Below are 18,559 nucleotides of genomic sequence, written 5' to 3'. Positions count from 1 at the left end.
ATTTAGAAATGATCTGATGATTAATGTCTGTCCTTGTTAACTTTGGGCTTGGCCCACACAGCAAGAGCTAGGCAAACACTGGCCCTGGAAGTTACAATTTTATTTCTCCTGTGAATTGCCAAAAAGGCCTCTCTTGAACACAGTCTTCTTATTTGTAAAATTATTGTTGTGATGTGTTGCCTGGGTACAAATGTTAGAACTCTTCAGGATGGTGTATTATTTGAAGACAGGAAATTCCACCTCAGTTTACCTAGAATGTGAAAAATAGGAAAATTCAAATGGCCATGTATTTTACTTAATATTCTGTAAGCTATTTGAGTAGAAACATAGCAATAAAATGAATATACTTTTAGTGAATCTAGTCAAGAATAAAAGAAAAACACAAATAGATGTAATTAATTAAAAGGGTATGGGACCATAGAAAAGCAACTTACGTAAGACTAGGATGTGCAGTATAGTTCTTATACAATAAATTGTCAAGATCACAATAAAAACAGAACTCATTAGGAAAATGTACATAAACAAAATTGAGCCAAGAAGTAGAAAACCTGAGCCAACCAAACAGCATAGAAAAAATTGAAAATGCGGTCAAAATATTATAGCTAAAAAATGTGCCAGGCCTAGCTATAAAGGCAAATACTTTTGTACGTTCAGGGAACAGGTCAGCTAAATGTAATATAAACTGTTCCACAGAAAATGATACAGTGAGGACGGGCGTGGTGACTCACACCTGTAATCCCAGCACTTCGGGAGGCCTATGTGGGTGGATCATTTTAGGTCAGGAGTTCAAGACCAGCATGGACAACATAGCAAAACTCTGTTTCTGCTGAAAATACAAAAAAATTAGCTGGGTGTGGGGGCATGCGCTTGTAATTCCAGCTACTTGGGAGGCTGAGGCATGAGAATCACTTGAACCCAGGAGGCGGAGGTTGCAGTGAGACGAGATCCACATCACTACACTCCAGCTTGGGTAATGAAGTGAGGCTCTGACTCAAAAAAAAAAAAAAAAAGGAAAAGAAAATTTTGTTTTATGAAACTAGCCTAACCTTGGCAACAAAGCCTGCTAAAATGTGGAGCCAAAAATATAAACATGTATTTGTATAAATGTAATACAAATTCAGCTATAAACAGAGATGCAAAACTAAAGAAAATATTAGTGAATCTCATATTGTTCTGCATGAAAAGAAGGATACAGGATGACTAAATATGTTTTATTCTTTTTTTTTTTTTTCTGAGATGGAGTCTCACTCTGTTGCCGAGGCTGGAGTGCAGTGGTGTGATCTCGGCTCATTGCAACCTCTGCTTCCCGGGTTCAAGTGATTCTCTTGCCTCAGCCTCTCCAGTAGCTGGGATTACAGGTGCCTGCCGTCATGCCTGGCTAATTTTTGTATTTTTAGTAAAGACAGGGTTTCACCATGTTGGCCAGGTTGGTCTCCAACTCCTGACCTCAGGTGATCCGCCCTCCTCCGCCTCCCAAAGTGTTGGGATTATAGGCGTGAGCCACGGCGCCCAGCTATAAGTTTTATTCTTAAAGTACAAGAGAAGTTCAATAATAGGAAACTTATCAATAGAATTTATTTCATCAAAAGGTCAGTAGAGAAAAACCAAATGATTATCTGGATTGATACGTAAAAGGGATTTGAAAACACTCATTCTTGATCCAAACCCTTAGTAAACTAAGAACAGGCTATACCTCCTCAACATGATAGAGTATATATTACTAATAGAAACAAGCAGCCAGCATCACACTTAAAGGTGAATTGCCGTGAATTCCTATTAATCAGAAATAAGAAAAGAATGTCCTATCACACCATAGTGAAAGCAGTATCCAGAGGTTGCTCTATCCCATGCAAGGAAATAAGAAACATTAATTGTCAATATTTGCTCATGATATAATTCGCTAGTAGAATCCACAGTGAATATTTTTGATTAGATCAGAATTCCTTTTTTTTTTTTTTTTGGACACAGGATCTCGCTTTGTTGCCCAGGCTGCAGTGCAGTGGCACGATCATAGCTCACTGCAGCCTCAACCTCACAGGTTCAAGCGGCCCTCCCACCGCAGTTTCCCTAGTAGCTGGGACTTCAGGCAAGAGGCACTATGTCCAGCTAATTATTTTTTAATTTTTTGTAGAGATAGGGTGTTGCTCTGTCTCCCAGGCTGCAGTGCAGTGGCATGATAATAGCTCACTGCAACCTTGAACTTCTGGCCTCAAGCAATCCCCTAACCTTGGCCTCTCAAAGCACAAGGACTACAGGCATGAGCCACTGTTCCTGGTTGAATAAATCAGAATTTTATCATGTTTAACTTTTTTCTCTTGTTTTGAAGTACATGTAAAGGGACTTCACAGGCTATATATATATATAATATAAAATATATATTATATGTTATATATAAAATATATAACATATAATATATAATCTATAATAATATATAAATATATATAAATATATAAATATATATATATTTATAAATATAGATATATATTTATATATATAAATATATATATATAAAAATATATAAATATATATTTATAGATATATAAATATAAATATTTATAAATATATAAATATATAAATATATATTTATAAATATATAAATATATATATAAATATATAAATATATAAATATATATTTAAATATATAAATATATAAATATATATTTATAAATATATAAATATATATTTATAAATATATAAATAGATAGAATATATATTTATAAATATATAAATAGATAGAATATATATTTATAAATATATAAATAGATAGGAATATATATTTATAAATATATAAATAGATAGAAATATATATTTATAAATATATAAATATAGAAATATATATTTATAAATATATAAATATATAAATATAGAAATATATATTTATAAATATAGAAATATATATTTATAAATATATAAATATATATTTATAAATATATAAATATATATTTATAAATATATAATATATTATATATTATATTTTGTATATTTTATATATAATATATTATATTTTATATAAAATATACTAATGTGATTCATTAAATTTACTAATTTGCTACTATTGTAACATATGATATTTCAATTCTGCAAATTCTGTTTTCCTCTCTGAATTTATTCATCTTTAAACACAGAAGAGACTCTAACTTGCAAATAACTTAATTTGTTATGGAAAAGTTTAAATAGGTCAGCCTGATTGTTGTTCTTTTGCTTGACACTGGGGTACTCTCTGGGTGGAAATCAGCCTTTGCAGTGGGTTATATGGTGTCATACTGAACCCTTCCAGCAAGGCAGATGCCAAGGCCCCCATAACAGGCATTTGCAGGACCTCACAGTTCACCTCCCAGCCCAGTGGCAGCTGACAGCCCTGCCCCTGTGGTTGGCATGGTGTTGCGGTCTCTGTCAACATCATCCTTTCTGTACTAACCACAGAAGTCTGGTTGCAATGGAGACTTTAGTGGTGGTGTTTGCACAAATATATTTTGCACAGAGCCCATGTTTGCCTGAAGTTGACTCAAAGTGAGCGTCTTACCCCTGTTGACTGAGTTCAGTCTTCTAGAGTATCTCCAAACCTGTGGTACAAGGGAATCCCAAGCCATGTTATAGTCCAAGTCTGATCACACAAGTCAGTAAAAATCTGTGGCTTCCCAAGCAGGGCTAGAGAATGAACTATCATCAGTTGTAAAGGCAGCAGCGTACAAAATTAAATATATGAAGATACTTGTGAGAGCAACAAAAATATAATTGGAAAATATAATTACAATTGCTGCTAAATTAACCACGAGCATATCCATCAAGCAATTTAGGAGTGATTTCAGAGACATTGGTAGTTTTCCTGTCACGATACTCAAAGTCTTTTGAACATTCCTTCTAACAAATGCATATCCTGTACTATCCTAGAAAAGGTTGCTTGACCATTCCAGGTTTAAAAAAGGTCAGAGACATGGAATATTCTTGTTTCACTGGCCCATAGTAGAACAACACTATCTAATTTTAAAAAAACGAATTAGAAAGCAGACAAAACCTCAATAAATTTTAAAATTTCATGAGATCAGTTCATGGCAATTCATTGCATTTTGAAATAGCAATAATGTATCATATACTACTGAAAATAGCTTATGAAACTATGTAAGAATAACAAAAACTAGAAAAGATCAAGGGAGAAATGCTGCTTTTCCTGAAAAAGAAAGCTAAAAAAAAGCTTAAAAAAAAAAAATTAAGACCACGCCTATAATCCCAGCACTTTGAGAGGCTGAGGCAGGAGGATCGCCTGAGCCCAGGAGTTCGAGGCCAGCCTGGGCAACATAGCAAGACGCCATCTTTAAAAACCAACAAACCAACCAAACTACATATTTGCCAGGCATGGTGATGTGTGCCTGTGGTCCCAGCTACTTGGGAAGCTGAGGTGGGAGGATCACTTGAATGCAAGGAGGCTGAGGCTGCTGAGAGTCGTGATTGTGCCACTGGATGCCTGAGCAATAGAGGGAACAGAAGGAGACCCTGTCTCAAAAGAAAAAAAAGAAAAAAAAAAAAAAAAAAAATTGGTTCAAGGTAAAACGAGATAGATATGGTGCTAGTGCCACCTGCTGTTGTAGATACAAATTGCAGCTATCTAATAGCTGGTTGCTCTGAATATTCAGTATTCTTTTAAAACCTGCCCTCTCATGGCAGGAACCGTGAGTTTTATGTTGCTTTCACTATTTCCACTTATCCAAATCTTACTGCGTGCTAAAGATTATGGTGCCAAGAGCTTTACATAAATCCTCTCATTTAGATGTCATAACAACACTACCAGGTAGGTAGCATTTTTGTCCCCATTATATCTGTGAACAGAAGAGAGCTTGAGAGTTACTAAATAACTTACCTCAGGACAGGAAGCTGGTGAGTGGCAGAGCCAGGGAGGTTGGCAGATCAGAATTTGGTCTGTCTGTCAGAATACAATCTCTGCCCTTCATGCTATGTTACTTTTCATTGAGATCTCCCTTTTTGGAGATCTTACAGAAAATTTATGTGTTTATCACTTCAGCCTCAGTTTTCCGTATTCAAAAGGATTGATCTAGTGGAATGGATTATTAGGAACATTATTAGACCCAACAAAGGTTCTGCAGGTTATTTGGGGTGGTCTTTTACATTTTGTGTGTGTGTGTGTGGAGACGAGGTCTTACTATGTTGTCCAGGCTGATCTTGAACTCCTGGGCTCAAGCAATCCTCCTGCCTCAGCCTTCCAAAGTGCTAGGATTACAGATGTGGGTCATTGTGCCTGTTCTGTCTTTTACATTTTAATACAAAATTCTTGGCTGGGAGAGGTGGCTCACACCTGTAATCCCAGCACTTTGGGAGGGCAAGGTGGGTATGTCACTTGAAGCCAGGAGTTTGAGACCAGCCTGGACAACATGGTCAAACCCCCTCTCTACTAAAAATACAAAAATTAGCTTTGCATAGAGGTCCATGCCTGTAATCCCAGCTACTTGGAAGTCTGAGGCACAAGAATCGCTTGAACCTGGGAGGTGGAAGTTGCAGTGAGCTGAGATTGCACCACTGCACTCCAGCGTGGACGATAGAGCCAGACTCTGTCTCCCAAACAAACAAACAAAAAACCAAAATTCTTATCAAATTTCGGGCCTTTATGTGCCTTCGTGCTAATTTGCACTGCATAATGGACACTAATAACTTTTACTCCTATATCTTCAGAGTAACCTAGTTTAGAAGTGAGAAGATGAATTAGATTTCCCCAGAAAGGCACTCCCTTAGACTGAGGATGATACAAACAGTTCTATCAGGGTGACAAGAATGGCTTATTGGTCCTTATTTGGTATAATATACATGGCTTGCTGTAAAACATTTTTTGGTTATTGTATGCACATGCTAAGAACTTTTAGCACCATGTTCTAATGAGTCCAAGTGTTTGTTGCTAAATGTGATGATATTTTGTGTCCAAGAATTGAAAGCACAAAACGGAGAGGGGATGAAGCAGATGGAAAAAATATAGCAATAGCTGGAGTCCAGTAGGGCAGAGGGGCAAAACCAGGAGGGAGACATAGGCAGGTTAATAAATCCAAGTGGAGAAGAGCAGCAAAATCAGGAAAATGTACCCAGGAGCCAGTTATTGGAAGAGTAGAAGTGGAGATGCAGTTCAAATAGTTGGAATCATTCCTTGTTCTGGCAGATTTGAGGCAAGTGGTCGGGGACCCCATGGCAATGTGTATTGTTTCTTAGGAGAACATCTCTGAAGGCAAGTGAGTCAACACCAGATACCATTAGGGCCCAGTCAGTTCAATTGGATAAAGATTTATCCAGCGTCCTTGCTGTGAAAAACATTCTCATTGCACGCTATGAGTAGTCAAAAATCTGCCTCATATCCTTTCTCTTTCTTCTCCTCCACAGATTTACCATTGACAGCACTTGATTCAATCCATCTGTAAATAGTTAAAAACCTGGGTTGCTGAGTTTCAGTCTGAACCCAAAACCACAGCCCAGTTACCCAGTTACAGCTGAGGTTGGGATCCAAAGTTGTGCAGTTGATTGCTGGGCCAGCATCTTACCTCTTGCCTGGAAAACCCTACTTCATACGTGTGTGTGTGTGTGTGTGTGTGTGTGTGATGTGTTGTAACTTTTTTTCCTTTTTAAAATTTTTCACAGCCAGTCATGGTGGCTCATGCCTGTAATCCCAGCGCTTTGGGAGGCCGAGGCAAGAGGATAGCTAAGTCTTGGAGTTCAAGACCAGCCTGGGCAACATGGTGAAACCTTATCCCTACAAAGCTATCAAAATTAGCAGGGCATGATGTTGCATACCTGTAGTCCCAGCTACTCAGCGGGGCTGAGGCAGGAGGATCTCTTAGTTCCAGGAGGTTGAGGCTGCAGTGAGCCAAGATTGTCCCAGTGCACTGCAGCCTGGATGACAGAGCGAGATCCTGTCTCTAAATAAATAAATAAATAAATAAATAAATAAATAAATAAATTGTGGCAAAAATCGTAACATCTTATAGTTAAGTAGTGTTTATTATATTCACATGGTTGTATAACATATCTCTAAAACTTTTTCGTCTTATGCAATAGAAACTCTATACTCATTAAACCTAATTCTTCCTCCCCCTTTCCACAGCCCTTGTTAATCATCTTTTAGCTTTCTGTTTCCATGATTTTTACTACTCTCGATACTTCATATGAGTGAAAGCATATGAGATTTGTCCTTTTGTGTATGGCTTATTTTGTTTGGCCTAATGCTCTTGAGGTTCATCCATGTTGTAGTAAGATATGATTCTCTTCCTTTTTAAGATGCATAATATTCCACTGTATAGATATAACACATTTTGTTTATCCATTCATCTGTTGATGGACATTTGAGTTGCTCCCACCTCTTGGTTATTGTGAATAATATTGATATGAATATGGGTGTTTGCTCTTACTTTTTGAAAATCAAAACTGCCACAGTAACTGGAAGTCTAGCAGCCTAGGGAGAATGTATGAAAACTGAGGCAAAAAGTTGGTGCTGGGCAGTAGCAGGCTAAATATCTCAGGAAGCAGCTTGTGTGGGAGAATTCTTGGCTCACATTGCCTGAACACTTGTACATCTCACTTAGGAAAAAGAGTTTGGCTTTTAGCATGACCTCTGGTTTATAGAAAGGCAATGTCTTGATCTGTTTCTGCTGCTGTAACAAAATACCTTAAGCCTGGCGTGGTGGCTCACACCTGTAATCACACGTGGCCGAGGCAAGAGGTTGAGGCAGGAGGATTGCTTGGGCCCAGGAGTTCGAGACCAGCCTGGGCAAAACAGTGAGATCCTGTCTCTACAAAAAATACAAAAAAATTAGTTGGGTGTGGCGGCATGCACCTGTAGTCCCAGCTGAGGCTGAGGTGGAAGGATGGCTTGCATCCAGGAGGTCAAGGCTGCAGTCAGCTGTGATTGCACCACTGTACTTCAGGCTGGGCAACAGAGTGAGGCCCTCTCTCAATATACAAACAAACAGAAAAAAAAAGTACCTTAAACTGGGAAATTATTCATATAAACAATAGAAATGTATTGCTCACAGGTCTGGAGGTTGAGAAGTGGAGATCAGGCTCCTGCAGGTTCAGCATCTGGGTGATTGCTTCAAAAATGGTGCCTTCCTGCTGCGAGCATCCTCACATGGCAGAAAGGCCCAGGAAACTTCCTCGAGCCTCTTTTATAAGGACACAAATGTCATTCATGGGAGTGGAGCCCTCAAGACTCAACCATCTCCCAAAGGCTCCACCTCTTAATGTTATCCCATTGGGAATTAAGTTCCAGCTTACAAATTTTGGCAGGGAGGGGGGACACCAACATTCAGACTTTAGCAGACTATCTTGCCACAAAGGGGTGGATCTTTTTTCCAATGTTCCAACCATGTCACATAGCTCATATCTCCAGCATCGTTATATCTCACCCAGTGACTTTGTAGGAACCACTCACTTCCAACTTGGGGGCATGTGCTCTGTCAAACTGCCCGAAGGGAGGCCTAATGATGGGAAGGAAAGGGCACAGATTCTGAACTCTGGACTCTGAGGACTTTAATTTTAGTCCTAACACTGCCATTGTTTTCAAACTTGGGTAAATCATTTAAGTTCTTTACATTTTAGCTTTCCTTTTTTTTTGAGACGGAGTCTCGCTCTGTCGTCCAGGCTGGGGTGCAGTGGTACGATCTCGGCTCACTGCAAGCTCCGCCTTCTGGGTTCACGCCATTCTCCTGCTTCAGCCTCCTGAGTAGCTGGGACTGCAGTCACCCGCCACAACGCCCGGCTAATTTTTTGTATTTTTAGGAGAGACGGGGTTTCACCGTGTTAGCCAGGATGGTCTCGATCTCCTGACCTCGTGATCCGCCCGCCTTGGCCTCCCAAAGTGCTGGGATTACAGGCATGAGCCACCGCGCCCGGCCTCCATTTGTTAACTGAGGATGATAATAAAGACTTTACACATTTTTGCTAAGGATTTAATGAGAATAACTGTAAATTTAAAAATAAGTGGTTTTTAATTTTTTTTCTTTTTTTCTTTTTTTTTTTTTTTGAGACAGAGTCCCATGCTGTCACTCAGGCTGGAGTGCAGTGGCACTATCACGGATCACAGCATACTTGACCTCCTGGGCTCAGGTGATCCTCCCACCACAGCCTCCTGAGTAGCTAGGACTACAGGCGCCCCCTACCACGCTTGGCTAATTTTTATACTTTTTGTAGAGATGGGGTTTTTCTATGTTGCCCAGGCTGGTCTCAAATTCCTGGGCTCAAGCGATCCATCTGCCTCAGCCTCCCAGAGGGCTGGGATTACAGGTGTGAGCCACCACACCTGGCCAAAAGAAGTTTTATATAAATAGTGTCTATATTAGTTTTAGTGACTATCATTGCATAGCATTTCTATTTCATTTTTGATTCTACTTGTCTTTTATTAATAGCTGCTTCCTTTCTCTTTATAACTCTGTGTGAGTTTCTTTATCAGATCTCTCTAAGGGATCAGAAGGATAATTCTCCCCTCTCAATCCTAATGGAAAAAGGCTTGTGTCTTCGCTGGGGTTTAGAGATACCATAAATATGAAGTGGTTACTCAAGATTTATTAATTAATGAGAACATTTGTGGGGTTTGCCAGAGATTGCTAGTTTTCCCTGAATGTCCATTCTCCCCACTCCTTCCTTAGTAACAGAAATCCCATTTTTTAGCTGGACACAAAGCAGTCAAGAATAAAGACTAGTACTTCTCCGCTTCCCATGTGGCTAGAATGTGGTTAGGTGCTGAGCTCTGGCTATTGAAATGATATGTGTTTCCATATTTTTTTAAGGAAAAAAAAAAAAAAGAAAAGGTTAATCCAGGCAGTTAATTACCCCCTTTCAAAATCTTTGAAGGAGCCAGGTGCAGTGGCTCATGTCTGTAATCCCAGCACTTTGGGAGGCCGAGGCAGGTGGATCACCTGAGGTCAGGAGTTCGAGACCAGCCTGGCCAACATGGAGTAACCCTGTCTCTACCAAAAATACCAAATCAGCCGGGTGTGGTGGCATGCCCCTGTAATCCCAGCTACTCGGGAGGCTGAGGCAGGAAAATGGCTTGAATGCGGGAGGCGGAGGTTGCAGTGAGATGAGATCGCACTATTGTACTCCAGCCTGGGCAACAAGAGCAAAACTCCGTCTCAAAATATATATATTTGAGGAATATATATATATATTTGAGGGGTGAGGGGTAGTAGAAGCCTGCCACTTGAATTACCGAGTTCCAGAACACTTTGTCATTGCTGCTGTCCATCTTGGAACATGAAGTGGAAGCCAAATGATGATCTGAGTCCCTAATGATTGGGGGGTTTTCAAATCAGCCCCCTGTGTCGTTCATGTCTAGGAATGGTTTATGTGCAAGAGAAATAAAGTTCTTTCTTACTTATGCTACTGCTGCTTTATTTATATTATTTATTTATTTATTTATTTTTAGACAGCGTCTTGCTCTGTTGCCCAGGTTGGCATGTAGCGGTGCAATCTCGGCTCACTGCAACCTTGACCTCCTGGGTTCAAAAGAGTCTCCTGCCTCAGTTTCCCAAGTAGCTGGGACTACAGGTGCATGCCACCACACCCAGCTACCACTGCTGCTTTAAATTTTCGTTCACTCAGAATGGAGCCACATGCATCTTCACTTATCTATCAATTTACTTATTTAATTTTTTTTTTTTTTTTTTGAGACGGAGTCTTGCTGTCTCCCAGGCTGGAGTGCAGTGGCACGATCTCGGCTCACTGCAAGCTCTGCCTACTGGGTTCATGCCGTTATCCTGCCTCAGCCTCCCAAGTAGCTGGGACTACAGGTGCCCGCCACCATGCCTGGCTAATTTTTTGTATTTTTAGTAGAGACAGGGCTTCACCGTGTTAGCCAGGATGGTCTCGATCTCCCGACCTCGTGACCCGCCCGCCTCAGCCTCCCAAAGTGCTGGGATTACAGGCGTGAGCCACCGCGCCCGGCCTAATTTTTTTTTTTTTAAGATGAGGTCTTACTCTGTCACCCAGGCTGGAGTGCAGTGACGCCATTACAGCTCACTGCAGCCGCGGACTCCTGGGCTCAAGTGATCCTTTTGCCTCAGCCTCCCAAATGACGGGGACTATGGGCGTGCACTGTCACGGCAGCTCAGAATGGAACCAAATCCCAACCGATATAAGATCATCTTCATAATTATTTCTCACATGCTATTTTTACATACACTACTTTTTAAAAATCCACAGCACACATTATTTTCTGTGTCTAGCATATCCTAAAACATAGAAAGGGTCCAAAACTTGATGTGGCAGAGATTGTTGGCTTAACTAAGAAACAGAAACCACTTCAGCATTTAAACAGAGAGATGCCAATGCAGGGACTGTTTTCTCAGAGGATGGAAAAGCCGAACAGAACAGCAAGTTCACTTAGAGATAATAACCAGATGCTACCACTGCTAAGCTAAAGGGACAGATGGAAGAGGTGGTATGGTCTAAGTTAGTGATGTGCCTGGAAGTCACTCTGCTGGACACTTCTTCTAAAGGGTAAAGTTCTGGCATTGGGAGAAAAAAGAAAGACCCCTCCCCGCTGAGAATGGTGACTTGGAGACATGATACAAGAGGGAAGGCCCCAGTCTGCCTGGCTAAAATAGCACCATGTCCTGGATTTCCTAGGCAATGTCCTGTGAGCTCTTAGCAATCTCTCTGACTGATGGTGACATCAATTTTGTAATGGATGGCCATGACAGGGGCAGGTGGGAGGGCTAGCCTCCGCCATCCTGGAGCGGGGTCTAGACTTCTCAGAGCTGTCCTGTATGGACATTGCTTTGCTTCCTGGGTCAGTTGTAGGCGGGTAGGATTGCAAAAAATTCTTCTATGTTGAAAGTTTTTCAGGACAGAACTGTGTCTGATAATTTAGTATTTGGGCCTTCAGGGACATAAGGGATGTTCCTGAAGTTTTGCTGGCTGGTTAAAGCTTTTTAAGCTAATACATATAAAATGAAAATATGCCCCTTCCTGCCTTTACCGAGGAAAAAGGGTAGGACTCCATTCCATTTCCCACAAATTTAGTGGCTTGGTGGGGGGAGGGGGGAGGGATAGCATTAGGAGATATACCTAGTGCTAAATGGCGAGTTAATGGGTGCAGCACACCAGCATGGCACTTGTATACATATGTAACTAACCTGCACATTGTGCACATGTACCCTAAAACTTAAAGTATAATAAAAATTAAAAAATACATATATTAAAAAAACTTAAATTTATTATCTTAAAATATGATTTTTATTATTAACTTTTAAAGATGGGAACTCTGTCACCCAGGCGGGAGTACAGTGGTGCAATCATGGCTCACTGCAACCTTGAACTTCTGGGTTCAGGCAACTCTCCTGCTTCAGCCTCCCATGTAGCTGAGATTTAGGCATGAGCTGCCATGCCATGCAAATTTATTATCTTGAAGTTGTGGAGGTCAGGTGTCCAAATTGAGTCTTTAGGGATAAAATCAAACTGTTGGCAAAGGTTTTTTTTTCTGGAGTCTCTATGGGAGAATCATTTTCATACCTTTTCCAGCTTCTAGAAGTTACCCAAATTCCTTGGCTCATGGCCTTTTCCTCCATCTTCAAAGTGCATCACTTCAACCTGCTTCCATTGTCTCATCTCCTCTTTGACTCTCATGTTCCTGCCTCCCTCTTGTAAGGACCCTTGTAATTGCATTGAACCCATCCGGAGACTCTAGGATAATCTCCCCATCTCACAATCTTAGCCTAATCACATCCACAAAATCTCTTTTACTATGTAAGGTGACATATTTACAGGTTCGTAGGACTAGGACATGGACATCTTTGGAACCATTATTCTGTTTCCCACACTTAATAAAAAAATAATGGTAGCACAGAGACATAAAGTAAAAAGTGAAATCATCCCCAATAATTTTAACTGCTTCTATTATCTAGTTCTTCTGCTTATTTGACATAAAATGCTAGATAACTTGCTTCTATATCTCTATTTCTTGATTCATCAACTTAAAAAATATATATTAACTCTCTGTGACAGAAACAACCAATGGGGAAAGGACTCCTTATTCAATAAATGGTGCTGGGATAATTGGCTAGCCATAGGCAGAAGATTGAAACTGGACCCCTTCCTTACACCATATGCAAAAATCAACTCAAGATGGATTAAAGGCTCAAATGTAAACCCTGGAAGAAAACCTAGGAAATACCATTCTGGTCATAAGCCCTGGCAAAGATTTCATGACAAAGGTGCCAAAAGCAATTGCAACAAAACCAAAAATTGACCAGTGGGACCTAATTAAACTAAAGAGCTTCTGCATAGCAAAGAAACTATTAACAGAGTAAACAGACAACCTACAGAATGGGAGAATATATTTGCGAACTATGGCACCTGACAAAGGTCTAATATCCAGAATCTGTAAGGAACTTAAATCAACAAACAAAAACAAAAACAAAAACAAAAACACATTAAAAAGTGAGCAAAAGACATGAACACTTTACAAAAGAAGACATACACACAGCCAACGGGCATATGAAAAAATGTTCAACATCTAATCATTAGAAAAATGTAAATCAAAACCACAGTGAAATACCATCTCACACCAGTCAGATTAGCTATTATTAAAAAGTCAAAAAATAACAGATGCGGCCGGATGCAATGGCTTATGCCTGTAATCCCATTATTTTGGGAGGCTGAGCCTGGCAGATCACCTGATGTCAGGAGTTCAAGACCAGCCTGGCCAACACGGTGAAACCCCATCTCTACTAAAAATACAGAAGTTAGCCAAGTGTGGTGGTGCATGCCTGTAATCCCAGCTACTTGGGAGGCTGAGGCACGAAAATCGCTTGAACCTGGGAGGTAGAGGTTGCAGTGAGCCAAGATCATGCCACTGCACTCCAGCCTGGACAACAGAGTGAGATTCCGTCTAAAACAACAACAACAGACACTGGTGAGGTCGCACAGAAAAGGAAACACTTATACACTACTAGTGGGAATGTAAATTAGTTCAGCTACTATGGAAAGCAGTTTGGCAATTTCTCAAATAACTTAAAACAGAACTACCATTTGACCCAGCAATCCTATTATTATGTATATACCCAAAGGAATATAAATCATTCTACCATAAAAAACACATACATGCACATGTTCATTGCATTCAATAGCAAAGACATAGAATCAACCTAAATGCCTATCAACGATAGATTGGATAAAGCAAATGTGGCACATACACACCATGGGATACTACACAGCCATAAAAAATTAGTTCATGTCCTTTGCAACAGCGTAGATGCAGCTGGAGGCCATTATTCTAAGTGAACTAACACAGGAACAGAAAACCAAATACTGCAGGTTCTCACTTATAAGTGAGAGCTAAACACTGAATACAGGGGAATACAAAGAAGGGAACAACAGATACCAGAGCCTACTAGAGAGTGGAGGATGGGAAGAGGGTGAAGATTGAAAAACTAATTACTGGGTGACAAAATAAACTGCATACCAAACCCCCATGATATGCAATTTACCTATATGACAAACTTACACATGTACCTCTGAACCTAAAATAAAAGTTTAAAAAGTATCTATTGAATCTCTGAATTTAACACACCTGCCTCCCTTCTCTTGCCCCTTGACACTTCCTTACTTCTTTAATTTAGTTATATTTTAAATAACTTTTTTTTTTTTTTGGACAGAATTTCACTCTTGTTGTCCAGGCTGGAGTACAATGGCGTGATCTCAGCTCACCGCAACCTCCGCCTCCTGGGTTCAAGCAATTCTCCTGCCTCAGCCTCCCGAGGAGCTGGGATTACAGGCATGCGCCACCATGCCCGGGTAATTTTGTATTTTTAGTATAGATGGGGTTTCGTCATGTTGGTCAGGCTGGTCTCGAACTCCTGACCTCGTGATCCACCCGCCTCGGCCTCCCAAAGTGCTAGGATTACAGACATAAGCCACCATTCCTGGCTTAAGTAACTTTTTTTTTTTCCATTTTTTAATGTGTAGAATAGAGATGGTGTCTCACTATGTTGCCTAGACTGGTCTCAAACTCCTGGTCTCAAGTGATTCTCCCACCTCAGCCTCCTAAAGTGCTGGGATGATAGGCGTGAACCACCACACCCAGCCTTATATAACTTTTGACATTTACTTTCAGCACTCTTTATTGATTGCCCACACGTAACATGTGAAAGTTATTGTACCTGTACTTTCCTCCATTTTCCCTCTGACTCCTCTATGTTTGGCTTCTGTCTGTGATATCATTAGTTGTACATTGTTAAGGATTACTTTTCTGTAATTATAATTAAACCTTTCATGTGCTTTGTGTATAGATTTATTCTAAAATTGAACAGTAATCAGTGGGACTTCCAATATAATGATGATGAAGATATTAACCACTGAAGTAGCAAGTGAGGTGTTAGACCTATAGAAAAGAAATTACAATCCTACATCACTGAAACTGTACTGCTTGGGAAAAAAAAGATCGTAAGCATCAAAATCAAATGGAATCTTTTTCCCCTTGAGCAACTACTTAATATCAGTCTACATTTTAATTTGCCTCATATAGACCCATGACTTTCTTGGATAGCTTTTATTTTACTGGGTACTCTATTGCTTTTTTCTTTTTTTTGACTGTCATGTTCAAGAAAGAGAAGAAAAAAGCCTTAGTGTCCTGTTCAAACTGTATGTTTTGTAAATTCCACTTAAAAAGAAAGTTATTCATGTTATATTCGTATTCATTCTTGGATTCTATTTTCATTTTGCTGGAATAACACCTGAAGTAATTTTTTCAGAAATGGTGCATTGGAGGTTAACTTTTTGGGTCTTTGCTTCTTCGGACATATTGATAATTGTTTGGCTAGGTATGGAATACTTGGTGAGAAATTAATTCTCACAGAAATTTGAAGTTGTCATTTAATTTTCCTCTCACATTCATTGCTGCTACTCAATACTCTGACGCCAACAGATGTTCCTGATAGCTGATGATGAGAATGGGAACTATTTGCATTTTCACCAGAAGTTTGTGAGTATGCTGATTTCTCTACAGTCTTACTGATAGAGTGTGCTACCAAATGTATGGATTTTTGTCAAAGTCGAAGGTTGAAAATGATATTCAGTTTAGTTTAAGTTCATATTTACATGATTATTATTATTATTTTTAGAGATGGGGTCTCTCTGTGTTGCCAAGCCTGGTCTTGAACTCCTGGGCTCAAACAATCCTCCCATCTCAGCCTTCCAAAGTGCTGGGGTTACAAATGTGAACCACTGCTCCTAGCCTCTTTTTGCTTTCTTATTTACTTACATACACTTTTGATTCAGTTTCTTCCAGAAGTCTACTATATAAGCAAGTTTTTCATTTTTACTTATCGCTTTTTTTGTTGTCTTGGTTTTGTTTGTTTGTTTTGTTTTTGAGACAGGGTGTCTGTCACCCAGCCTGGAGTGCAGTGGCCCAATCTTGGCTCACTGCAGCCTGGACCTCCTGGGCACAAGTGATTCTCCCACTTCAGCCTCCTCAGCAGCTGGGACCACAGGCGCCCACCACGACACCTGGCTAATTTTTATATTTGTAGAGATGCGGTTTTGCCATGTTGCTCAGGCTGGTCTTGAACTCCTGCGCTCAAGCAACCCGCCTACCTCAGCCTCCCAAAGTGCTGGGATTACAGGTGTGAGCCACTACACCCAGTCTTTTTCTTCAGGACTTAGACACTCTAATATATTCTTCCTTTTTTAATGATATAAGTATTGTCACAAGACCAAAGTTACACACCTTACTTTCTTCCTTAGGATGAGTGTACCCTAGGAGACTCCCTGGACTCTGACACGACGCTTCTTGCAGAGGCCTTGTGGTCTCCACTCTGATTCCTACCACTGTCACAGCTGAAGCTCAAGCTGGCCTTGATGACGTGTTCATTCCTCCTTTCAGTATTGGTTAGTGCCTCCTCAAATATCCAGGAATAACACAAATCTAATGAGAAACAAAAATTATAACCCTACTCTTACTAAAATGGCCATAATCAAAAAATTAAACAATAATAGATGTTGGTGTGGATGCAATAAAAAGGGAACACTTCTACACTGCTGGTGGGAATGTAAACTAGTACAACCACTATGGAAAACAATGGAGATTCCTTAAAGAACTAAAAATAGAACTACCATTTGATCCAGCAATCCCACTACTGGGTATCTACCCAGATAAAAAGACATCATTATAAGAAAAAGATACTTGCACATGCATGTTTATAGCAGCACAATTTGCAATTGCAAAAATATGGAAGCAGCCCAAATGCCCATCCATCAATGAGTGGATAAAGAAACTGTGATATATATATATATGTAATGGAATACTACTCAGAATACTAAAAGGGAATGAATTAACGGCATTTGCAGCAACCTGGATGAGATTGGAGACTATTATTCTAAGTGAAGTTACTCAGGAATGGAAAACCAAACATCATATGTTCTCACTCATAAGTAGGAGCTAAATTATGATCATGCAAAGGCATAAGAATGATAATGATGGACTTTGGGGACTTGGGGAGAAAGGTGGGAAGGGGGTGAGGGATAAAAGACTATAAATTGAGTTAAGCACATACTGCTCTGGTGATGGGTGCACCAAAATCTCACAAATCACCACTAAAGAACTTACTCATGTAAGCAAATACCACCTGTTCCCTCAAAACCTATAGAAATAAAGGCTTTAAAAAACAAAAATAAAACAAAAAATAAAAATTGTAAAATTTTTCTGAAGGAAATATATGAAGGCACATGAATTAAAAGAGATACTATGTTCCTGAAAGGGAAAATTTAATGATATTTCTCTCTAAATTAATTATTTGTTACATTCTAATAAAAGTAAAAATGTAATTCTTTTCCAACTTGAAAAGGTATTTTATTTTATTTTATTTTATTTTATTTTTAAGACAGTGTCTTGCTCTCTTGCCCAGTCTGGAGTGCAGTGGCATGATCTCGGCTCACTGCAGCCTCCACTCCCCGGGTTCAAGTGATTCTCTTTCCTCAGCCTTCCAAGTAGCTGGGACTACAGGTGCATGCCACCATGCCTGGCTAATTTTTGTATTCTTAGTAGAGATGGGGTTTTACCTTCTTGGCCAGGCTGGTCTTGAACTCCTAGCCTCAAGTGATCTGCCTGCCTTGGCCTCCCAAAGTGCTGGAATTACAGGCATGAGCCACCACACCTGGCCTGAAAAGGTATTTTAGAGGTCACCAGGTAGATTTCTGATAATCTTGTAATGAAGGGTAGTGCGTAAACCATCATCTAAAGTTATAGTAACTAAACCAACATGATGCCAGTGAAGACTAGTGGAATAAAATATCAGACCTAGAATAAGGCCAAGTACATATGAGAATTTAATTTATGGTAAAATGACATTTCAAATTAGATGGAAAACTCTAAAATATTTAAAAAATGGTAGCATGAGCCGCTTCAATGAAATCACCAAAAATGCAGCCTAAAATGGTGCTACTTTAAGTGTGGTTTACACACTGATGTTGATCCACAGCCTGTTCAAGGGCCATGATGAGGTAGTTTCTAAAATTGAGTGTAAGCATCTAGAAACTTTTAGAGCAATTTACATTGCTGTGACCTCCACGTGTGTGG

The 18,559-nt window shown here is 39.7% G+C and overlaps 1 protein-coding gene across 4 annotated transcripts in view; it reads right to left on the bottom strand.

Annotated features, from left to right (window-relative positions):
• Positions 1-18,559, bottom strand: part of LOC129060781 (large ribosomal subunit protein eL21-like) — a 28,535-nt gene continuing 9,976 nt past the window's right edge. Inside the window, exons 2-5 of one of the 4 annotated variants that reach the window (XR_008527686.2) lie at positions 16,712-16,909; positions 6,784-6,908; positions 4,856-5,047; positions 7-250 (exon numbers count right to left, since the gene is read on the bottom strand). Coding sequence is in view for 1 of the 4 variants with exons in the window: in XM_054561058.2 (XP_054417033.2) it covers positions 16,725-16,909 (185 nt within the window). In the remaining 3 variants the exon portion in view is untranslated. Of the gene's footprint in view, positions 251-4,855; positions 5,048-6,783; positions 6,909-16,711; positions 16,910-18,559 lie in introns of all 4 variants that reach the window. The other 3 variants (XR_008527684.2, XR_008527685.2, XM_054561058.2) reach the window with 3 other exon arrangements.

Source organism: Pongo abelii, chromosome 7, assembly GCF_028885655.2.
Source record: "Pongo abelii isolate AG06213 chromosome 7, NHGRI_mPonAbe1-v2.0_pri, whole genome shotgun sequence".
Lineage (NCBI taxonomy): Eukaryota > Metazoa > Chordata > Mammalia > Primates > Hominidae > Pongo > Pongo abelii.
The sequence above is the reverse complement of the archived record's forward strand: the minus strand, read 5'-3'. Positions and strand labels throughout refer to the sequence as shown.